The sequence below is a fragment of the Bos javanicus genome, chromosome 15 (assembly GCF_032452875.1).
Source record: "Bos javanicus breed banteng chromosome 15, ARS-OSU_banteng_1.0, whole genome shotgun sequence".
NCBI classification, from domain to species: Eukaryota; Metazoa; Chordata; class Mammalia; order Artiodactyla; family Bovidae; genus Bos; species Bos javanicus.
Window position 1 is genome coordinate 54,573,647 of NC_083882.1, and position 24,710 is coordinate 54,598,356.

Sequence of the window (24,710 nt, forward strand, 5' to 3'; positions counted from 1 at the left end):
AGATCACAGTAAACTGCCCTTGTAAACAAGGTAACTCCTTTTTATGACTGCTGGTCTACTCTCACAGTGAGCTTAAAATGACCAGGCAGAAGTTGTAGCTTTAAATTTAGTGAGACTTATCCAAGAAGCGGTGGCTGTGTGGGTGCAGGAGGGCCGAAAGGAGCCACTCCACATTCAAGGTCAGGAAGGGTGGCGGTGAGGAGATACCCCTTGTTCAAGGTAGGGAGCAGTGGCTGCGCTTTGCTGGAGCAGCCATGAAGAGATACCCCACGTCCAAGGTGGGAGAAACCCAAGTAAGACTGTAGGTATTGCAAGAGGGCATCAGAGGGCAGACACACTGAAACCATAATCACAGAAAACTAGCCAATCTAATCACACTAGGACCACAGCCTTGTCTAACTCAATGAAATTAAGCCATGCCCGTGGGGCAACCCAAGACGGGCGCGTCATGGTGGAGAGGTCTGACAGAATGTGGTCCACTGGAGAAGGGAATGGCAAACCACTTCAGTATTCTTGCATTGAGAACCCCATGAACAGTATGAAAAGGCAAAATGATAGGATACTGAAAGAGGAACTCCCCAGGTCGGTAGGTGCCCAATATGCTACTGGAGATCAGTGGAGAAATAACTCCAGAAAGAATGAAGAAACAGAGCCAAAGCAAAAAAAATACCCAGCTGTAGATGTGACTGGTGATAGAAGCAAGGTCCGATGCTATAAAGAGCAATAGTGCATAGGAACCTGGAATGTCAGGTCCATGAATCAAGGCAAATTGAAAGTGGTCAAACAGGAGATGGCAAGAGTGAATGTGGACATTCTAGGAATCAGAGAACTAAAATGGACTGGAATGGGAGAATTTAACTCAGATGACCATTATATCTACTACTGCGGGCAGGAATCCCTTAGAAAATATGGAGTAGCCATCATGGTCAACAAAAGAGTTCGAAATGCAGTACTTGGATGCAATCTCAAAAACGACAGAATGATCTCTGTTCGTTTCCAAGGCAAACCATTCAATATCACAGTAATCCAAGTCTATGCCCCAACCAGTAACTTTGAAGAAGCTGAAGTTGAACGGTTCTATGAAGACCTACAAGACCTTTTAGAACTAACACCCAAAAAAGATGTCCTTTTCATTATAGGGGACTGGAATGCAAAAGTAGGAAGTCAAGAAACACCTGGAGTAACAGGCAAATCTGGCCTTGGAGTATGGAATGAAGCAGGGCAAAGGCTAATATAATTTTGCCAAGATAACACACTGGTCATAGCAAATACCCTCTTCCAAGAACACAAGAGAAGACTCTACACATGGACATCACCAGATGGTCAACACTGAAATCAGATTGATTATATTCTTTGCAGCCAAAGATGGAGAAGCTCTATACAGTCAGCAAAAACAAGACTGACTGTGGCTTAGATCATGAGCTCCTTATTGCCAAATTCAGACTTAAATTGAAGAAAGTAGGGAAAACCACTAGACCATTCAGGTATGACCTAAATCAAATCCCTTATGATTATACAGTGGAAGTGAGAAATAGATTTAAGGGACTAGATCTGATAGATAGAGTGCCTGATGAGCTATGGACAGAGGTTAGTGACATTGTACAGGAGACAGGGATCAAGACCATCCCCATGGAAAAGATATGCAAAAAAGCAAAATGACTGTCTGGGGAGGCCTTACAAATAGCTGTGAAAAGAAGAGAAGTGAAAAGCAAAGGAGAAAAAGAAAAATATAAACATCTGAATGCAGAGTTCCAAAGAATAGCAAGAAGAGATAAGAAAGCCTTCCTCAGTGATCAATGCAAAGAAATAGAGGAAAACAACAGAATGGGAAAGACTAGAGATCTCTTCAAGAAAATTAGAGATAGCAAAGGAACATTTCATGCAAAGATGGGCTCGATAAAGGACAGAAATGGTATGGACCTAACAGAAGCAGAAGATATTAAGAAGAGGTGACAAGAATACACAGAAGAACTATACAAAAAAGATCTTCATGACCAAAATAATCACGATGGTGTGATCACTGACCTAGAGCCAGACATCCTGGAATGTGAAGCCAAGTGGGCCTTAGAAAGCATCACTATGAACAAAGCTAGTGGAGGTGATGGAATTCCAGCTGAGCTATTTCAAATCCTGAAAGATGATGCTGTGAAAGTGCTGCACTCAATACGCCAGCAAATTTGGAAAACTCAGCAGTGGCCACAGGACTGGAAAAGGTCAGTTTTCATTCCAATCCCAAAGAAAGGCAATGCCAAAGAATGCTCAAACTACCGCACAATTGCACTCATCTCACATACTAGTAAAGAAATGCTCAAAATTCTCCAAGCCAAGCTTCAACAATACGTGAACTGTGAACTTCCAGATGATCAAGCTGGTTTTAGAAAAGGCAGAGGAACCAGAGATTCAATTGCCAACATCTGCTGGATCATCGAACAAGCAAGAGAGTTCCAGAAAAACATCTATTTCTGCTTTATTGACTATGCCAAAGCCTTTGACTGTGTGGATCACAATAAACTGTGGAAAATTCTGAAAGAGATAGGAATACCAGACCTCCTGACCTGCCTCTTGAGAAACCTGTATGCAGGTCAGGAAGCAACAGTTAGAACTGGACATGGAACAACAGACTGGTTCCAAATAGGAAAAGGAATATGTCAAGGCTGTGTATTGTCACCCTGCTTATTTAACTTCTATGCAGAGTACATCATGAGAAACGCTGGGCTGGAAGAAGCACAAGCTGGAATCAAGATTGCCAGGAGAAATATCAATCACCTCAGATATGCAGATGACACCACCCTTATGGCAGAAAGTGAAGAGGAACTCAAAAGCCTCTTGATGAAAGTGAAAGTGGAGAGTGAAAAAGTTGGCTTAAAGCTCAACATTCAGAAAACGAAGATCATGGCATCCGGTCCCATCACTTCATGGCAAATAGATGGGGAAACAGTGGAAACAGTGTCAGATGTTATTTTTGGGGCCTCCAAAATCACTGCAGATGGTGATTGCAGCCATGAAAGTAAAAGACGCTTACTCCTTGGAAGGAAAGTTATGACCAACCTAGGTAGCATGTTCAAAAGCAGAGACATTACTTTGCCCCCAAAGGTTCGTCTAGTCAAGGCTATGGTTTTTCCAGTGGTCATGTATGGATGTGAGAGTTGGACTGTGAAGAAAGCTGAGCGCCGAAGAATTGATTCTTTTGAACTGTGGTGTTGGAGAAGACACTTGAGAGTCCCTTGGACTGCAAGGAGATCCAACCAGTCCATTCAAAAGGAGATCAGCCCTGGGTGTTCTTTGGAAGGAATGATGCTAAATCTGAAGTTCCAGTACTTTGGCCACCTCATGCGAAGAGTTGACTCATTGGAAAAGACTCTGATGCTGGGATGGATTGGGGGCAAGAGGAGAAGGGGACAACAGAGGATGAGATGGCTGGATGGCATCACCGACTGGATTGACGTGAGTTTGAGTGAACTCCAGGAGATGGTGATGGACAGGGAGGCCTGGCATGCTGCGGTTCATGGGGTCGCAAAGAGTCGGACACGACTGAGTGACTGAACTGAAGTGAACTGATTATGTCTCCAGTTGAATCAGGACTGCTTAATCCACAGAGGCCAGAGTCATCAGGACTGGAAACACAAATTTCCCCTCTTAGGTCACTGAGGGTAATGATGAGTGGAGCCACTCTAAGTTCCACCCGCCAGTTCTTGGCAGGAAGCATCACTTTTTAATGGACATCCAAGCTGAAAATGGATCCATTCCATTGGACAAGAACACAGACCCTGTTACTGTTCCCTGACTGGAGAAGCTAGTGGTTTTCTTATGCAATCTTTTCAAGCCTCTCCCCCAACTGTATTGCTGATTCATGAATATTTGCTAACAAATAAGTGATATCAATGCCAAAAATAGAAGAACTTACAGGAAAATTTTAACATTGAAGCAAATGGTAACTTCTTGGCTCCCTCAGTCCCCTGCCCTGTTGCTTCTCTCGGTCATATTGTCTTATAGTATTTCTTTGGATCTGACTCTCCAGTTAAACTATAAATACCATGGGAGCAGCAAATAGGTCTGGTTTATTTCTGTGCAGATCAAGTAAAGATTTTTAATATGAATCACTGAATGATCAAATTTTACTCATCATGTTAATGACTGGGGGAAATTGTGAAAATCAATTATTCTGTAGCACCAGTGGGAAGACTTCTTGAAGTCCTATTATTTGAGGACCAGGTTTTAGATGTCTGATAAACCAAATGAAGTCAATTTGGATTGCTATAACTCATTTAAAAATCTTTATTGTGTTTATTCTGTACTGGGCACTGTCATTTGTGCCCAGGGAGCTGAATTAGTTGTAACTAAGGATCAAGTACCCAGGAATTCCCTAGGTTCTGAGGACATGCCATTTTGGTGATGGCTGTCTTGACATCCTTGTTCCTCAGCGTGTAGATGACAGGGTTAAGGACAGGTGTGAGAATAGCATACACCACGTTGCCCACGATGTGGAAGTCGAGGGGCAGGTCAGCCCTGTAGGCCACATAGGCTATGGCAATGGATGAGTAGTAGGTGCCAACCACCAGGAGGTGGGAGCTGCAGGTGGAGAAGGCTTTGGAGCATCCTTCTCGGGAGCCGATGTGAAGCACTGAGGCCAGGATGTGGGCATAGGAGAGAAGCACCAGGAAACGGGGCAGGAAGGACACCACCATGGCGATGCAGAAGCCCATGAGGGTCTGGGGGCTGGTGTCAGAGCAGGAGGCCTGGACCACAGCTAAGTGGTCACAGAAGCAGTGGTAGATGTAAACAGTGCTGTCAAAAGCCATGTGGGAGGTCTGCACCACTGCTGGGATGGGCAGAAGGAGGGCAGTGAGCCAGGCACTGGCTGCCAGGGCAGCATTGGTCTGCGGGGTCATGAGCACAGGGTAATGCAGCGGGCGGCAGATAGCCACATAGCGGTCATAGGCCATGGCCACCAGGATGAAGGCTTCAGAGCAGGAGAAGCTGTGGAAGAGGTACATCTACAGGAAGCAGGCAGAGAAGCTGAGATAGCGATCCCCACGCAAGAATAAGGACAGCATCTTGCGGACAGTGGTTGTGGTGAAGAGGATGTCCAGGGCTGAGAGGTTGATCAGGAAGAAGTACATGGGCTTGTGAAGGCTGGGCTCTATCACCACGGCCACCAGGATCAGGGCATTTCCCACCAGGATGAGCAGGTAGATTAAGAGGAAAATGACAAAGACAAGGAGGAAGAGGGATTCAGGCAGAGAGGGGATGCCCACCAAGTAGAAGCAGGTGAGGAGCCCTTTGATCCATTGCAGATGGCTTCCACTGTGAGTCAGTGCTAGATACCAGCAGACAGACTGGAAATATCAGTACATTCCTGTAAACCAGAACAAGCATGAAAACGTCAACTGAAACATATATCTTTTTCTTTCCAACCATGGATTTCAATCCTAACAGTTTCTTTGTGCCTAGAATTTCATTGCACAACTAAGATGCCCAGGATGGTGAGTTGTCTAAGGAGCATTGGTTGCAAAGCTGGTCCTGTCTGGTGGGGTAGAGAAATGGACATAAACCCCTGAAGGGCTGTCAAAGGACAGGTAGAACACATATCAAGAACTGGGGCCAGTATGAGCAGCTTCAGGGACGCAGCAAGTCCCACGTGTGAAATAAGTTTCTTACAATCAGCATTATCCCATATGGCAAAAGACTGGCTTGAAAATGAGCAAATTCCATATAACTGCTGCTGCTACTGCTGCTAAGTCACTTCAGTTGTGTCTGACTCTGTGCGGCCCCATAGACAGCAGCCCACCAGGCTCCCCCGTCCTTGGGATTCTCCAGGCAAGAACACTGGAGTGGGTTGCCATTTCCTTCTCCAATGCATGAAAGTGAAAAGTGAAAGTGAAGTTGCTCAGTCGTATCTGACTCTTAGCAACCCCAAGGACTGCAGCCTACCAGGCTCCTCCATGCATGGGATTTTCCAGGCAAGAGTACTGGAGTGGGGTGCCATTGCCTTCTCCGTTCCATATAACTAGAGGCATGCAAAGCTGGGGTCTTTTTGGCTAAAATGGTGCAGAGGAAGTTTAATATTTAGATAGGCGCTAGATTAAAAATCTTTAAGCAGCCATCTGACCCTAGATCCATTGGTTCTTTTTAAAAAGTAATATAACTGAGTGACATTAATCAGAACATGGAGGATTCCCTTTCTGTGATGTCTTATTGATAGAGACAGCTGCTTTCCTCAAGGGCTGCTACAAAATGCCATCTGCTTCAGCTGAGAACAGCTCCTCTTTCCATGGAGCTGCTGCTGGGGCTCTGTCTGTCTCAATCTAACATGAGCGCCCTGGGACCTGTCCTTAGATCCTGTCTCTTTGTCATGTCCAGGGACCAACCATCCTGCTCTGCCCAGATCTGCAAGGTTTTAGCACTGCTAGTGCCACATCCCAGGAAATCCCTTCAGTTCAGTTCAGTTCAGTCGCTCAGTCGAGTCCAACTCTTTGCGACCCCATGAACTGCAGCACACCAGGCCTCTCTGTCCATCACCAACTCCTGGAGTTCACTCAAACTCACGTCCATCCAGTCGGTGATGCCATCCAGCCATCTCATCCTCTGTCATCCCCTTCTCCTCCTGCCCCCAATCCCTCCCAGCATCAGAGTCTTTTCCAATGAGTCAACTCTTTGCATGAGGTGGCCAAAGTACTGGAGTTTCAGCTTTAGTATCATTCCTTCCAAAGAACACCCAGGGCTGATCTCCTTTTGAATGGACTGGTTGGATCTCCTTGTAGTCCAAGGGACTCTCAAGAGTCTTCTCCAACACCACAGTTCAAAAGCATCAATTCTTCGGCGCTCAGCTTTCTTCACAGTCCAACTCTCACATCCATACTTGACTACTGGAAAAACCGTAGCCTTGACTAGACGGACCTTTGTTGGCAAAGTAATGTCTCTGCTTTTGAATATGCTATCTAGGTTGGTCATAACTTTCCTTCCAAGGAGTAAGCGTCTTTTAATTTCATGGCTGCAATCACCATCTGCAGTGATTTTGGAGCCCAAAAAAATAAAGTCTGACACTGTTTCCCCATCTATCTGCCATGAAGTGATGGGACCAGATGCCAGGATCTTCATTTTCTGAATGTTGAGCTTTAAGCCAACTTTTTCATGCTCCTCTTTCACTTTCATCAAGAGGCTTTTGAGTTCCTCTTCACTTTCTGCCATAAGGGTGGTGTCATCTGCATATCTGAGGTTACTGATATTTCTCCCGGCAATCCTGATTCCAGCTTGTGCTTCTTCCAGCCCAGCGTATCTCATGATGTACTCTGCATAGAAGTTAAATAAGCAGGGTGACAATATACAGCCTTGACGTACTCCTTTTCCTATTTGGAACCAGTCTGTTGTTCCATGTCCAGTTCTAACTGTTGCTTCCTGACCTGCATAAATGCGAAAAAACAAAATGGCTGTTTGGGGAGGCCTTACAAATAGCTGTGAAAAGAAGAGAAGCGAAAAGCAAAGGAGAAAAGGAAAGATAAAAGCATCTGAATGCAGAGTTCCAAAGAATAGCAAGGAGAGATAAGAAAGCCTTCCTCAGTGATCAATGCAAAGAAATAGAGGAAAACAACAGAATGGGAAAGACTAGAGATCTCTTCAAGGAAATTAGAGATACCAAGGGAACATTTCATGCAAAGATGGGCTCGATAAAGGACAGAAATGGTATGGACCTAACAGAAGCAGAAGATATTAAGAAGAGGTGACAAGAATACACAGAAGAACTGTACAAAAAAGATCTTCATGACCCAGATAATCACAGTGGTGTCATCACTGACCTAGAGCCAGACATCCTGGAATGTGAAGTCAAGTGGGCCTTAGAAAGCATCACTACGAACAAAGCTAGTGGAGGTGATGGAATTCCAGTTGAGCTATTCCAAATCCTGAAAGGTGATGCTGTGAAAGTGCTGCACTCAATATGCCAGCAAATTTGGAAAACTCAGCAGTGGCCACAGGACTGGAAAAGGTCAGTTTTCATTCCAATCCCAAAGAAAGGCAATGCCAAAGAATGCTCAAACTACTGCACAATTGCACTCATCTCACACGCTAGTAAAGTAATGCTCAAAATTCTCCAAGCCAGACTTCAGCAATATCCGAACTGTGAACTTCCAGATGTTCAAGCTGGTCTCAGAAAAGGCAGAGGAACCAGAGACCAAATTGCCAACTTCTGCTAGATCATGGAAAAAGCAAGAGATTCCAGAAAAACATCTATTTCTGCTTTATTGACTATGCCAAAGCCTTTGACTGTGTGGATCACAATAAACTGTGGAAAATTCTTCAAGAGATGGGAATACCAGACCACTTGACCTGCCTCTTGAGGAAATCCCTTAGTCCCTGGCAAACTGAAATGTTAATCGCCCTACTAGGGTAGGAGCATTTTATATGCCTTTGGTAAAAGGAGTCATTTTCCCCAGTGAATCCAAGTGGAACATGGATTCTCCACCTACTGGGGAGAAAAGAAAAAACCAGACTCCCAGGCACTTCCCGGACCACTCCATGGTCTTCCCCACGCTCAGATGCTGTAGCTCAGCAGGTATCACTGTTTAGCCACTTCATGCCCATTGCCTGGGCCCCAGTCCAGAGTGCACCACAGGGAACTAAAACATCTCAGAAGCAATGTCAGGAGAGACAGCCCAGCCCTCTGCAGAGAGTAACTCCACTCCTGGGAGACCACTGAAGAAAGCTACTGAGGATGCATGGCAGCCCAAGGCCCCCAGAGTGAGACTTTCCAACCCTCAGAACTGAGCCAATGGCAGTGTTCACTCACCCTTCCCCTTGACTGAGTGATCCAGGGCCAGATTACGTTGATGTTCACTGCCTCTCTGCCCCAGGAACCCCTGGAGCTGATCCACTTGATTTTCCAGAACCATCCCAGCTTCTCTCCCTCTTCTAACAAACCCCTTCTTGTGTCAAAGATTATGTAAGCACGAAAATTGCTTGTAGACAGTTGAGTCCCTGACCCTTTCTTTCACAAATGAATCTTCAGACCGGGGTGGGAATGGCAAGCAGCCTCAGGTCAACAGCTGGTCTGCACCAGCCTTCGTCCTGGAATCTAGGTCTCTAGATCTGGTCTTACACTCTTTCCACCAAGATAGGCCACCTGGAGGATTCAGAAGCTCTGGTTTTCACCTGGGGAAAAAAATAGGCCAAAATTTTCCTTTTCCTCTTTCTGTTTCTTAGACTGCTATCAGAGACAGTTATGAATTCTCTTTTGTTCTGAGGGTGTTTTCAAACAGTTTTAAGTGGGCTGGTTACTAAACAGAGGCTCTGCATGGCTAGAAAAAAAAAAAAGCTATCCTCAAGAAGTGACTTAAGGGGACTTCCCTGGTGGTCCAGTGGTTGAGAAACTGCCTTGCAATGCAGGGGACCCAGGTTTGATCCCTGGTGGGGGAACTAGGACCCCTCATGCTGCAGGGGAACTAAGTCTGAGAGTCACAGCTACTGAGCCTGTGAGCTACAACTCGAGAGTCTGCAACATAAGGAAAGATCCCACCTTCTGCAACTAAGACCTGATGCACCAAATGAATTTTTTAAAAAAGAAAGAAATGACTTAAAGAAGAGGTGGACTGGATGCTTCTGCATGCAAAAAAGTCATGGCAGTCAGAGCACCCATCCTGAGTAAAACTGTTGTACACTTTGTGCCTGGTAGAACCTAGCTCATAATAAACCCTCAACAAATACTTTTAAATAAATGAATTAATGAATGAGACAGTTAACCCAAGTTCAACTTAACTTTTTCCCATAATTGACTAATCAGCAGGGATTTTTACTTTCTTTTGTTTTAGCATCTAAATTAATACAAACCATATTTCTGGGGAAGTTGATACAATTCTGAGATGCTGTTCTCTCCCCCCTGACTGAGCCCATGTAAGTGCGTTGTGTGAGGTTTGTGCAAGGTTTGCAGGGCTGTCACAGAATATCAGAGCCAGAAGCATCCTTATAAGCAAGCAATGTAGTCCACTTCCCATGGCCCTCCCCTCATTTATCCAATAAAGTAACTCAGAGAAGGGAGCTTGACTTGCTCAACCAAGGTCACACAAAGAGATGAAAGTCAGATGCCCGACTCCCTGCCCAGGGCTCCTAAGAGTCCACCATGGATGAGGCACTGAAGCACCCCTGTCTGACAGCCTGGATCATTCATGTTTCCCTCACCAGCCTGCCGCTTTCTTGAGGCTGGAGACTGAGCCAGCTCATCTCCTGTAAAACCAGCATTTCCATGGGGCCCAGCACCTCGCTTCTCAGTGTTTACACAGAGTTGTCCTGACCACCTCCAGGGCTTTCCCTCCAGCGTCCTGCAGAATCAGACCCTTGATTCTGTGAAAGCTTCTGGCCCTGCTCCCTTACTGTTGCTAATAGGGAGGAAGAGGCCTAGAGAGGGGCTGTGCCTGGCCATAGTCACACAGTCAGTGAGTCAGCAGCCAGCCTGCATGCCCAGTAGCTTCAGCCATGTCCTATTCTTCGCAACCTCATGGACTGTATGTAGCCCACCAGGCTCCTCTGTTCATGGGATTCTCCAGGCAAGAGTACTGGAGCAGGTTGCCATGCCCTCCTCCAGGGGATCTTCCCAACTCAGGGATCGAACCCACATCTCTTACGTCTCCTGCATTGGCAGGCAGGTTCTTTACCACTAGCACCAACTGGGAAGTCAGCCTGCAATGCTATAAATTGAGGCAGAAAGAGTTTAGCCCATTTCCCTTCTCCTGGAGCCCCTTTCATTGTGGGGTGAAGGTGCCTGACTGTCTGCCCCCTTAAACCATGTCCTTCCAGAGCCTTGTCCCTCCTTGGGCTCTGACAGGCTCTGGGCACTTCCTTGTAGCCTCCAAGTCTACATGAGGGGGGCTCAGCTCACCTGTAGCTCAGGCCACTCCAGCTGCCCCTTCTTCTCCCCAGGCCAGTGTCACCTCAGTAGGGAGAACCAGGCTGGGGCTGAAACTGGATTCATTAGACCCCTAAGCCCTCATCCCTAGCTTGCTGGGGTCCTGTCCCCTGAGGCCTCCTTCTATCAGGGACCTGTGTATTGCTTTTCTGGGGACTCCCAAGTGGCTGGTTAGCAGCTACCACTGGGCTTTGCTGATATGAGAACAACAATATTAATAGTCCTCACTGGGGCACAGAACTCTGTGGTCTATGGAGGCTTTCCCACCAATTGAACAGCAATTCAGAACCCCACGTGACAGGCGAGGAAACTGAGGTACAGAGGCGAGAGGAATTGCCCAGTTCACAAGGTCAAGGCATAATCGAGATCTCAGGTTTGCTAATTCTTAGTCTAGCCTCTGAGCCAACCAACCACACAAAGGAGAAAAAGTTTGTGAAAACATCTCCATGTAATTGTAAACTGTGCTATTGGCCAGAGGATGGGGTGTGGGCAACTTTGGAGAGTTTTGAAGCTAGAGGAACAGGTGTTACAGAGCAGAGAGCTACTCAGTTTCCCAAATGTCCACTCTCTCTCTCCTTGGCTTCTCTCACTCTGTCTTTCTTAGATGGAGTTTGTTCTCCATCGAATGAGTCTGAGATGCCATAGAGTGGATATGTGCTCAGACGCTGCGGGCAGACCAATTTGGGTTCAAGCCTGGCTTGGAGCTCTCTGAGGTTCTATTTCCTCTTCTGTTGAACGGGAGTCTGTTCTGTGCAAGCTCTGTACTGGTGAGGTGCAGGGTGAGAAGAGGCGAAGGGGGCCAGCAGTCGTCAGAAGCACCTTCCACCCAGGTTCCCCGACCCTGCCTCCCTCCGGGACTGTGAGCAGGCCCATAACGTTCCCAGTCCAGGTCTCTTCCATCTGAGGAAGCGGGTGGGGTGGTCCAGAAACGTCTCCAGGAGGAGTCCATGTATCTCAGGAATATTTTTTTTTAATTTATAGGTTCCTTTACTTTTTATTAAAAAATTATTTTATTTAGTTTTGTGGCCACACTGTGTGGCATATAAGATCTCATTTCCCTTACCAAGGACTGAACCTGTGCTCCCTACAGTAGAAGGGTGGAGTCTTAACCACCGGACCATCAGGGATGTCCCATCTCAGGAATATTTTTGAGCTCCAAACAGAAGACAGCCTGGCCCTCTAAATTCCTCCCTGCCCTGCTCCCACACCCAGTGGAGGCCAGCTGCCTAAGCCACTCTGCCCTGGCAAGTTGTCAGTGACGCTCTGTCTATCTCCATCTCGTTCCTACTGCTCCTCACCTTCCCTGGTGTCAGGCTTCGACAGATCCAAAAGGCTGGAAAAAGAAGGTGCCAAGGAGGAAAGGGAAGTTATAAATACATTGGGGGAGAGACTGGGCTGCCTCTTGGTGTGGGCAGGAGGCTCCTGGAGTGCTGGGGAGGAGAGTCCAGAATCCAGGGCCATCACTGGGGCCTCCGGCACACTCACCACTGTCACCATCGTTTCTTCCACCAGGAGGCAGTGTGCCATTGGCTTTGGGGGCCACACACTTGAGTTCGAATCCCAGCTCCTCCATTCGGGCAATGACGTCACTTCTCTCTTTGTCTCCCCTTCATGAATAGTAGGTAACAGTAGCGGCTATATTGGCTGGAGTGAAGGTTTAGTGAGACACTCTAGGCGAGAGTTCTTTGTAAGCCATGAAGTGCTGTGAAGAAGTTTTCTATATTATCTGTATTATATATTATATATACTTTTTCTATATTATCACCACCATAGTCACTGAGAGGCCACCCCCCAGATGTCTTCCCCTCTGCAGGGGGACAGCTTCCTCTGGTGAAGCGGCTTGTGCTGTTGGCCACAAGTGAGGTGCAGGTACTGTGGCAGCTGGTCACGCGAGGGGATATGCGCCTGGTGGTCAGGTCTCAAGCACAAGTGCGTCACTGTCACTGTCTCCTCAGGAAAGGGGACCTGTGTGACCAGTCACCTCTGAGGTACCCTTGAACTGCTGTGACGGCCTCCACTGGTGAGGAGGCGGGTGGTATCAGCCATGTCTGAGGGACACATACACTGCTGTCACAGTCCCCTCAGGTAGAGAATTTATGGTTAGTGGTCATGTCAGGAGCACCCCTGCACCACTCTCTACAGTGAGGGGGCTGTAGTATCTGTCACATCAGAAGTAAGTGTGAAATGCTGTGAAAGCCTCCTCAGGTGAGGGGAAGTGTGGTGATGGTTCGTGTCACACCACACGTTCCTGGCCTGTGGGACTGGGACATCACTTGCACATGTACCTCAGACCTCATTGCACAACACTAACCTATATAGTGTAGGACATGTAGCATTATCACTGGTTAACCAATGTTAACAGGAACCAATGTTCCCAACCAACCAATGGTATTCCTGTCTCTTTAAGAATTTTCCACAGTTTGCTGTGACCAAACACAGTCAAAGGTTTTGACGTAGTTAATAAAGCAGAAGTAGATGTTTTTCTGAAATTCTCTTGCTTTTTTGATGATCCAGCAGATGTTGGTAATTTGCTCTCCGGTTCCTCCTCTGCCTTTTTTAAATCCAGCTTGAACATCTGGAAGTTCACGGTTCACATACTGTTGAAGCCTCACTTGGAGAATTTTGAGCATTACTTTGCTAGATGAGTGCAACTGTGCAGTAGTTTAAACATTCTTTGTCATTGCCTTTCTTTGGGATTGAATGCAAACTGACGATTTCCAGTCCTGTGGAAAACTGCTGAGTTTTCCAAATTTGCTGGCTTATTGAGTGCAGCACTTTCACAGCATCATCTTTTAGGATTTGAAATAGCTCAACTGGAATTCCATCACCTCCACTAGCTTTGTTTGCAGTGATTCTTCCTAAGGCCCACTTGACTTCACATTCTAGGATGTCTGGCTCTAGGTGGGTGATCATACCGTCGTGGCTATCTGGGTCATGAAGATCTTCTTTGTACAGTTCTTCTGTGTATTCTTGCCACCTCTTCTTAATTTCTGCTTCTGGTTGGTCCATACCATTTCTGTCCTTTATTGTGCCCACATTTGCATGAAATGTTCCCTTGGTATCTCTAATCTTCTTGAAGAGATCTCTAGTCTTTCCCATTCTGTTGTTTTCCTGCTTTTCTTTGCACTGATCGCTGAGGAAAGCTTTCTTATCTCTCCTTGCTTCTCTTTGGAACTCTGCATTCAAGTGGGTATAACTTTCCTTTTCTCCTTTGCCTTTAGCTTCTCTTTTTCAGCTATTTGTAAGGCCCCATTAGACACCATTTTGCCTTTTTGCATTTCTTTTTCTTGGGGATGGTCTTGATCACTGCCTCCTGTATGATGTCATGAATCTCCATTCATAGTTCTTCAGGTACTCTGTCTATCAGATCTAATCCTTTGAATCTATTTGTCACTTCCACTGTATAATTGTAAGTGATTTGATTTAGGTCATACCTGAATGGTCTAGTGACTTTCCCTACTTTATTCAGTTTAAATCTGAATTTTGCAATAAGGAGTTCATGATCTGAGCCATAGTCAGTCTTATTTTTGCTGACTGTTTAGAGCTTCTCCATCTTTGGCTGCAAAGAATATAATCAATCTGATTTCAGTGTTGACCATCTGGTGATGTCCATGTGTAGAGTCTTCTCTTGTGTTGTTGGAAGAGGGTGAAGAAATTTGGAGATGGATGGTGGTGGTTCTACCACAGTGCAAATGTACTTGATGTCACTGAACCATAAACTTAAATTTTTAATATGGTACATTTAATGTTTTAGATATGTAACCACACACACAGAAGGCTATGGTTTTTCCAGTAGTCATGTATGGATGTGAGAGTTGGACCAAGCGGCAAAGAATTGATGCTTTCGAACTGTGGTGTTGAAGAAGACTCTTTAGAGCCCCTTGGACTGCAAGGAGATCAAACCAGTCCATCCTAAAGGAAATCAACCCTGAATATTCATTGGAAAGACTGGTGCTGAAGCTGAAGTTCCAATACTTTGGCCACCCGATGCAAAGAACTGACTCATTGGAAAAGACCCTGATCCTGGGAAAAATTGAGGGCAGGAGGAGAATGGGACAACAGAGGATGAGATGGTTGGATGGCATCACCAACTCAACGGACATGAGTTTGAGCAAGCTCTGGGAGATGGTGAAGGACAGGGAAGCCTGGTATGCTGCAAAAGAGTCAGACACGACTGAGCGACTGAAAACAACAACCACACCCCTCCCCACCAAAAAAAATTAAGTGACACAGCTACCAAGTGGGAAAAACCAGTACTTCTGCCCCAGAGCCTTGTTCTTGTCCACCCACAATTTCCTCTCATTACAAGTGGAACTCCTAATCTGGCAGAAGACAGAGGAGGAGTAGGCATCCACATCAGGCTCAGAGAAAGGTTGATCCTGAGGGCCCCAGGGTGTGGGCCAGGGCAGAGTTTGAAGCAGGGAGGGGCATGGTCAGATTTAAGAGCTGGAAAGTTCCCCCTGGCTCACAGCAAGATGGAGACTGGAGACAGGGAAGAGGCTGGGACACTGCCCAGGCCAGAGCTGCTAGCGGCCAGCACCAGGGCAGTGACAGCAGAACGGGAAGAAGTAGGCTGGTTTGAGAGACGAGTGTGGAGGGGAGGGAGAGAGGGGAACAGGCAGTGACTGCACCCACTGGGCTCCCCTGGCCTGTCCGCTTCAGCCTCCTCTGACAGTCTCCCTTCCAGCCCCCTCCTCCCCACGCTCTGCGCCCCACGACTGGAGTCTTAAAGAGCCAGGGGTGCAGATCTCCTCTCTGGCCCCCAGGGGGCAGTGTTACAAAGTCTGCAGGGCACTGGGGCGCTTACAGCCAGGGGCAAAGGCTTGCTCCCCTCCGTCTCCGCTGCACCCCCACCCCTGTGTCCTCTCTCCCAGAAATCAAATTATTAATAACTGTAATCTCTCATGTCCCACACTTGACACTTTACAAAAGCAGTGGTACATCCATTAGCTCACATGTTCCTTCCCCAAAGATGGGGCAGAGCAGGAAGAGACCCAGGATGACCACTTTATAATAAGGAAACCTAGAACCAGGCAGGAAATAGGACCTAACCAAAGCCAGGATGTTAGTTAGAGTCAGGGATGGGAGCCACAGGCCTGCCAGTGCCCAGTCTGGACCCTGTGCACCCACAGAACAACAGGCCACCCACCGGCCTGGGAGCCCCAAATTCGCCCTTGAACTCCCTCCCACCTCAGAGGTAACTGAGTCCCATGGGGTTGTCAGTGAGGTTGGACCGCCCTGGCACGCACCTGATTTACTTCTTCCTCATCCTCCACCTCCAGAATTACAAGAGTCATCATCATTACCATCATCACCATATTAATAATGGCTTGTGTCTGCTCAGCTCTCAGACTTAGTGAGCACTAATCCATCAACTCATCTGAGCCCTTGGACAGCCCTGGGAAGGTATTTCACAGACAAGGGCACCGAGAATCAGAGACGCAAGAGACCAACCTGAGATCACCCAGCTAGGTCTCCGGAGAGTTCACAGTCTCCTGGGAGAGCTACGCACATAGAGTTGAAGACAGTGAGATGGTTGGGTTTAGTGCAGCCCTGCTGGGAGGTTTCCCGTCATCTCTACAGACGAGGAAACTGAGCCTCAGAGATCTTCTTACTGGGTCAGGACGAAACCATCTGTTGCCACACTCATGCTCTGTCTGGGCACATATTCTCTCCAGGCTGGAGGGAGAGGCTGGTGAGAGGTAGCGGCAGTTGGCCGCAGGGGAAGGCTGCTGTTAGGGCAAACAGGCTTCTCCAGGAAGAAATTCCAGGCCAGGTTTAAGCTGCAGAAAGCACAGCCAGGGCTGCACAGGGCTAGGTGGGCTGGAGGAGCCAGTGGCTGTGTTGAGCCAAGGGGGTAGGGCTAAGGGGCCAGGCTGGATGCTTACCTGCCTGCAGACCTGTCTTCTCACCCAGTTGGGAAATTTGCTGTGTTCTGATCCAGGAGCCATGCCAGCAAAGGTGGGAAAGTCCTGAACCCTTGGCAGGAGGGGGGTCTGTTTCTCTTCCACCACAGGGAGATATCAAAGCCCAGGGAGAGACTGTGACTTCCCCGTGGTCACAACGCAGCAGAACCTGCTGGTCTCCTGGCCTCGGTCTCCCAATCTGAAAAAGTGAGGGATTGAATTAAATGAGCTCCAAGTTCCTGCTGGGCTCTGACCTTCTGAGTGCCAACCTTGCTGTCCTTGGCTCAGACCCCAGCCTGGAAGTATCCTCGACATGTAGCCCTGGGCAAGTCACATGGCCTCTCTGAGTATCAGAGTCCTCATGGCTGAAGTCAGTATGATACTGCTTCCCTTGGGCAGATCTAATGAGCCATACATGGGATCATGTGGACACAGCTTGGGCTCTGACCCCCGCACAGCATCTGGGGGTAAGGATGACTGAGGCTCTGACAGAGGCCATTGCTCATCTGCCTGGCCAAGGGCTCATTTATAGATATCCGCTCCCTGGCTGCCAGGCCAGAGGGAAGTGGGAACAGCAGTGCTGATGTGGCAATTTAGGGCCTTTTTAAGGAAGGAGTCTCTGCCACTCTTCCCCTTCCCCCAGTGCCCTGCCCTGACCTCCATCTTCTGGACACTTTCTCAGTCATCCTCAGAACAGTCCTGAGGTTGGGCCATTTGATATCAGCATCTCCATTTAACAGATGAGAAGACTGAGGCTCAGGGAAGAGAAAGGGCTTGCTCCAAGTCCCCCAGAAATGTTATTACAGAGCTGGGGCCAGAACTGAGGTCTTAAGGTTGAAGCCTGGGGCTCTCCCCTTGTCTCCAAATTCAGATAGTTCTACAAAATGAAGAGTCCCCTGTCTTGCCTGGTTTGCAAAAGAGCTTGGGTTCTGCAGATAGCTTGGAGTTTTACAAGCAGCATCTGACTCAACACAAGATGCAGGACTGTGCAAACATCATGGGGCCCTGGAAGCTGCAGAGTTCTGTAAACTGCGTCAGGCTTTGCCACCAGCATGGGACTCTAAAAAGGCATCAAGCTTTGCAAACTGTGTGTATCCACAGATGGTGTTGCAATCCATGCACATCCTAGGGCCCTGTGAAATGTACAGGGCTTAGCAAACACCATGATGGTAAGTGGCAATGGTGGGGTGCAAACCAGGTTGGTTGAACCTTAAGCCTGGGCCACCAAAAATGGAAACCTCACTGCTGGATTAGTCCAAGAGTTATCTGAAAGCCTGTTAGCCTAACTCCCAGAAGGTCCTGGAGATTGGACTCATCCTCTAATTCCACAGCTGAATTCAGGAATATTCTTGGACCTGGGTCAGCCTGGGGAGGCTGAAGTGATATATGAAGGTTGCTCATGCCTGAGGTTACTGTATGTTCTGTGCCCTGTCGGGTGCTGTGCATGCTTAGACTCAGAGATTGGTGAAATGAACTTAGCCAGCCAAGCCCGTCCCAACATCATTCCATGTGCAGAGCTTCTGCAGGCTCTGGAGCCACAGTGGGGGTAGTGAGCTTCCAGAAAGTTAAAAGGGACCTTTCCTCTCTCAACCACATGCCTGCAGTTTGGAGTCTGGGAGGCTGCACCTCTGCCAATCTCTGTAAGGACTCACAGTGCCTGTCTGAAGGATTTAGAGAGGGAAAGCCAGTTTGGCTTTCTCAAACAGAATTGGGGTCTGGTTTCAAGAATTGATGCTTTTGAACTGTGGTGTTGGAGACTCTTGAGAGTTCCTTGGACTGCAAGAAGATCCAACCAGTCCATCCTAAAGGAGATCAGCCCTGGGTGTTCTTTGGAAGGAATGATACTAAAGCTGAAACTCCAGTACTTTGGCCACCTCATGAGAAAAGGTGACTCATTGGAAAAGACTCTGATGCTGGGAGGGATTGGGGGCAAGAGGAGAAGGGGACGACAGAGGATGAGATGGCTGGATGGCATCACCGACTCAATAGACGTGAGTTTGAGTGAACTCCGGGAGTTGGTGATGGACAGGGAGGCCTGGCGTGCTGCGATTCATGGGGTCGCAAAGAGTGGGACACGACTGAGCAACTGAACTGAACTGAACTTCCTATCAACTGAAGCCAGTTGTTGACCTCTTCCTGGGTGGTGGTCCTGCATTCCCATTTCTGATCTCTCAGAGACTCACTCACACTACAAGTATCTGTCAAGGGCCTACTATGTGCCAGGCTGCTGTGATTGTTTCAGATACTCCCCACTTCCTTCTAGCATCCCTTATGCCACTAGGAACCAAGTGGGGCTCATGTGCATCTCTCTGTTGTTGCACTCCAAAAGCTGGACTCCAATCCACATCCTTGTAACATGCAAAGACTCTATTCTTGGAACTGGGTTGGGTTCACTTCTGTATCTTGGATTTGGATGTCGCACAGAGTCGGACACGACTGAAGCGACTTAGCAGTAGCAGCAGCAGCAGCAGAGGTCTTCCTCAGAAAATGCAGCCTGGGCGGAGGAAAAAACCTGGTTCCTAGCATCAGAGGTTCAAGGCAAGACCCCACCACCTCCTAGCCAGGTGACCTCTGGGTGGTTACTGAGACTCAATGCCTCATCTGTAAAATGGGGGAAAAATGGCCCGAAAGGTCATTAGGAGGGGCCAGTGGGGCCTCACATATAAAAGTGCTGAGCAAGGCAGAAGAGGCAACCCAGGTTCACTTTCCCTTTCCCTGCCCTGTTCTGAGTCCCGCCTCTGCCACTCCCTTCCCTGAGCTCCGGACCTCAGGCTTCGGTTCTTTCCTGCACTGAATATGCACAGTGGCCCTGCGAGTGAGGACTATCAGTCCTTCTTTATAGAGGAGGCAGCTGATGCTCAGAGAGGTGCAGGGACTTGCCTAAAGTCACTTGACCATGGAATGACAAAGCTGAGACAGGACTCAGGTCTGTCTGGCTCCAAGGCCTCCATCTTCAGTCTTCAATCCAAAAGACTCTGGGGACCTCTTATATGCTCTTCTGCTCTCCAACCCCACCCTCCACTGAGATGGTCATACTTTATGGAGCTGCTGCCATGATTCCCCATCTCCCAAGGGCTGGCCACTGTGATTCCCAGTGGATGGGATCCCTCCTTGCTCTGGATCTGTGGAGCTCAGAGAAGAGATAGGGGTTCAGTGAGAGGGGAACAGAGCTTGAGGGAGACAGAGGTTCAGTGAAGGAGGACTGTGGGAGAAATGGCCTTATATGGGGCTCGTGAAGGGTAAAAAAAGTTCTGTAACTGAGACAAGAGTTTGATGAGGGAGGAGGCTCAGAGTGAGTACTGAGAGGAAACTGGAAAATCAGGACTGAATGACCCCAGGGCTGGGAGGGGCCGTCCACATTCCCTCCACCCCCCATCTCTCCACCACTAGTAGGAGAAAATATCCAAGGGAAATGCCACACCAAGAAGCTGGGAAGGAACAGGCTGAGGGAAGGCTCGTCAGCAGCCTCCTCCCACCAGAGGGGTTGTATCTAAACAAACCCAGCCTCCTCTACAACCCTGGTCCTGGGCTGCCCCAGACAGAAATCAGAGGGATTCAGAGAAAGAGACAGAGAGTAGGAACAAGTGACTAAAGGAGATAAGCCCTTGGCGGGCAAGGTCAAGTCTGAGCAGGACTTCCTTACCCACCTGGAGAGGGGGCTGCTGTCCAGCGTGGCTCAAGAAGCATCGGTCGACCCAGTGGCTGGAATCCGCACACTGGCGCATCCCCACTGCGGCTCCCCAGCTGCTGTCTCCGGGAGCTCCCGTAAGCTCTCACTGCCTCTCTCCTGCTAAAATCCAGTCCTGTAATTGGAATAGGGGCTGAAACTCACCACCCCACTCCAGAAGTCATGGCACCCAGGATAGGTAAGTCTGAACAAAGTAAGAAAGGGGTAGGGAGTCTGGGGGCCATGTTCCCAGGGTGAAGGGGGAGAGCTAACATATGTGCACTGGGGTCGGGGGAGTAGGGGCTCCCAGTTCCCTACATAGAGCCAGGCATATGGCCAGATCTAGTGAGGGTGTGTTGAATGAAGGATTGAAGGACCAGAGAGGTAAGAAGGGTTGCTGTTTACTCAGCTGGAGACAGGGCAGCCAGCTTAACCTCCCTGCTGAGACAGAGAGACCTAAAGAGCAATGGAAGGGCAAGCCCCGTTACTCCCCATGTCCTGTTCCCTCTCTGAAGCAGGCAAAGATAGAGACAGACAAAGCAGACAAAAATAGAGTCAGAAGTATATAGTCAGAGATCCAGCAAGTCCAGAGACACTCAGAGTTGGACAAAGGCAAAGACAGAGGCCAGAGATGGCAGGAGAAGACAAAGATCAACAGGTGTCAGCTGCAGCGTGCGGGAGACAGAGGCTCCAGAAGAGACCAGAGAAATAAAGAGAGGCAGAGACAGAGAGAGGGGAAAACTGACAACAGAGATCAGGAGAGAGCAGACTGCATCGGAAAGCTGAGAAGTGGAATCAGAGAGAGACCTGCAGAGACCTTGGGTGTTGGGGTGTGGAGAAGGCAGGTGGGAAGGTGTCTTGAAACCTTGAGAAGAGAAGCTGAGACCAGAGAGTGATGGAAGCACCGTTTGGAGAGGGCGGTGGTTCTGGGAACAGGAGCGCCCAGTGTCTGGGGCAGGAAGAGGGAGGTAGAAGAAACAAAGGATCTTCAGACAGGGTTACGCTCGGGCTAAACACCCTGTGGTGATCACCTCTGGCCTCGCTGCAGCTGTCTGTGTGCCTCTCACCCACTCAGACAAGGCCTGACTTGCATCCAGAGGGAGGGGACGTGTGGGCTTCCTGGGTCGAGCAGGCAGACGCGGCTGTGTTGCAGCCCCGACATGGGGACTGTGGTGTGGAAGGAAGGGTGGGGTTGGATGCTTCCTCTGAGGGCCTCACAGGAGAAATGACAACGAGGTCAGATTCAGGTGAGTTGGTTTGGAGATGGGCCACCAACAAACCAGGTCTCAGTCAGCCTTGGCAAGCTGTGGGATCCTGGTGATCCTATGGGAATGGGAAGAAACTAGGGACTTTGGTTGTACTGCACCTGTTCCTCAATTGTTATTCTGATGCCAGCAGGGCTTGGTTCTGGAATGTTCTCTGGCTGGTCCTCCACTTCCCACACATACAGCAGGAGGGAGACTGACCCCAGCATCTGACCACTGAGCCACCAGAAGCCACCTCTGACCTCCCTTCCTGAGCCCTAATCTGAACTGAGGCCAGGCTTCCTCCATGCCCTCTTTCTGGTCTGAGGGTTGCGGGCAGGACAAAGAGCCTGGGAAGAGACCCACACCCAGCTCGCCCGAGGGAGAGGGGCCAGCAGTCCCAGCCAGGAGCAGACAGCATAGAGAGGAACCAGGGTCAAAACTGGCCCTCAGTGAAGCCCCACCAACTCACCATGTGCTTTTAGGCAACAGGCAGAGTGTCCTGGTCTGTGGGGGAGGTGCTTGAGAAAAATGACCTCCCCAGGCCATTCCTACTTTTGTGATTCAGAGAAGCCACTTTCCCTTCTCTGCACCTTTGCTCAGCTTTCCCTCTACCCAAAGGAAGGCACCTGCCCACAATCCCATTCTGGTGAAAAATGCCTTGTTTTCTAACTCTTCCAAATGCCACCTCTTCCAGGAAGCCTCCCTGACTGATCCTCCCAGTTGGAAGTAACCTCTCTCCCAAACGCTGTTTGACCCTCCCTTTGCAGGGAGTTTCCTGGTGGTGTTTCTGTTGTTCTCTCCAGTCCTAGGTTCAAATGTGGGCCAACCCAGGGTAGGAGGCAGGGCAAGGGAAAGAACCAGGTTCACACTGCAGCTCTGCATCACTGGCCTGATGAGAATGCACACTCTCACCCTTCTTTAATATGTGAGGAAACACATGCTTACAGAGGGTAAGTGACACGTCCAAGGTCACCCAGCAAGCAAGCAGCAGAGTGGGGGGCCAGAACCAGATCAGCCGGATGCCAAAGCCCTTTCCCTTCTGTCCCCTTGCCTTCGGGGTTTCCTCTTCCCTCCACACACCCCACGCTGGCGAGTCTCCACCCACCTTGGGCACTTCTCCACTGGCTCCAGACAAAGCAAGCTGTTGTCTGGGAGCTAGTGACTGCAGAGGGGGCAGGAGAGTTATTCCTCCCAGGCCCGGCCATGTCCTCTGGGCCAGATATCAGGCAGCTGGGAAACACATGGCGAGCTTGCTTAGACCCCACATTCGGGTGCCAGGTATCTACTCCCCAGTCTGTGCCTGTCTCTCTCTGGGATTCACTTTCTCCATCTGTGCAGTTGATGGTAGGCGTTGGCTGAGGTGGTCGCTTGGTCCCTTCCACTGCTGAGAAGCTCAGCTTTCTGTCTCTGGAGGGAAGAGGCCTCTTGTATGGGGCAGGGGCTTGGCTATCTCCAGGGTGCAAGTCTGGGCCCATCCTGTGGGTAGAGAGAAGATAAACTTGGCTCCTGCTACCCCTTCTGGGCTGCAGTCCAGAGCCCTAAGTGCTAACGTTTGGAGTGATGGACAGCAAGGCCCACCTCTCCAGCCTGGGAGCTCCCTGGGAATGGGGCCTGACTTGATCCATTCCTGAAGCCCCAGAACTCTGCACAGGCTGGGCAGAGGTCAGGTATTGGGGAAGGTGCAGCCCAGAAGCTCTGTTCTTTTTCTTCCTCATGCTCCCACCCCACCCCCACCCCCATGACATTCCTTCCCTCTTCCAACCTGCTTTGAAAGTCTACTTTTGTTGAGGACTGGAGATTCATGATAAGGAATGAGATGGGGCTACAGTGAGGTGCTTGGGAGTAAACGTAAGCACAGAGAGAGATGAGCCAGGACTCATGGTTGGTGGACAGGGTGTGGCCTGGGCCAATGCCTGAATGTCTCTGAGCCTCAGGCTCTGTGTTTTAGGGCTAAGGAGGCCGGCCTGCATTCCCTGCAGGCTCAGGGCTCACCCTCCCTTCTCTCTGCCTTCATCTCTATTTTAAGGGTCATCTTGGGTCTAGATGGGGTAGTCGGGGTCAGAATCGGGAATAGAAAGTCCCAGTGCAGGGTCTGTGACCCAGCTTGGAAACCACCAGAAAAAAGCAACAGCTGGAGGCCTGCAGCGTGTTATTGTCTTCCCAACGGACCACCCAAGGGTCCTGCTAGGAGGAATTTCCCAAAGAGGAAAGCCAAGGCCAAAGCCTGAGACCTGACCCCGCTTCCTGTCTTTGATTCCAACCTCCCCCGGCCCCCACTGTACAGAAGCCCCATGGGGTCACATGAGGCACTGCAGCCCCTTGGAGCCCCACGCTCCCCGACCCCACCCCAGGCCCACACCACAGCCCCTGCTTCCCCAGACCCCCACGCTCTGGCTTTCTCTTCTCCCTCCTTCAGTTTAGCTCAGTTCAACAATCATGTTTTTAAGCTGAGCCCTTGCAAGATGAGAAGTGGTTTTCTGAGAAGGTAGGACACCTTGGGAAGCCAGGCTGAGGGTATAACATGTGCGAAGGCAGAGAGGTGGAAAAGAACAGGATGAATTTGGGGAATGGCAGGCTTCTACTGGAGTTACAGAAGAATGTTCACTAGGGTGGCCTTGATCTCCTGGATGCTGAGGCGTCTGGACTCACGTGCTGCCGATGGGGTGGAAGGGTGGTTAACCATTGTTGAGGACCACAGTGTACCAGGCAGGATGGTCTTCTTTAATCCTACCACAAATGCTGTGTGCCCAGAGCTGGTAGCTGAGGCTTAGACAGGCTAAATAAACTGCCCAAGGTCATGGCTACAATGTAGCAAACAAATATTTGAACTCAAAGGCTTCTGATCCAGAGGGTTTCAACAGGGGCCTGCTGTAGTCCATCAGGACCCAGGAAAGGAGAGCCTCTGCCTGGGGGTAGTCCACTGGCTTATCAGGCAGATAGGAGGGGGATGTAAACAATGCAGGCGGGTGACCAGCCTGGCATCCCAGAGAAAGGGCTGA

General features: G+C 49.2%; 2 protein-coding genes across 6 annotated transcripts in view; one reads left to right on the top strand and one right to left on the bottom strand.

Moving 5' to 3' along the window:
- Positions 1-24,710, top strand: part of SLCO2B1 (solute carrier organic anion transporter family member 2B1) — a 156,020-nt gene that overhangs the window by 83,229 nt on the left and 48,081 nt on the right. For 2 of the 5 annotated variants that reach the window (XM_061380859.1, XM_061380861.1), the window contains exon 1: positions 20,299-20,663. The exons of 1 other annotated variant lie outside the window; for it this stretch is intronic. In XM_061380859.1, coding sequence (XP_061236843.1) covers positions 20,648-20,663 — 16 coding nt within the window. In that variant the 5' untranslated portion in view covers positions 20,299-20,647. Of the gene's footprint in view, positions 1-20,298; positions 20,664-22,884; positions 22,990-24,710 lie in introns of those variants that run through there. 2 more of the 5 variants (XM_061380854.1, XM_061380855.1) reach the window with 2 other exon arrangements.
- Positions 3,341-7,542, bottom strand: LOC133226849 (olfactory receptor 2AT4-like). Its single transcript, XM_061380845.1, has one exon. It carries the CDS (start codon positions 4,992-4,994, stop codon positions 4,338-4,340), a length of 657 nt encoding a protein of 218 aa, XP_061236829.1. The 5' UTR covers positions 4,995-7,542; the 3' UTR covers positions 3,341-4,337.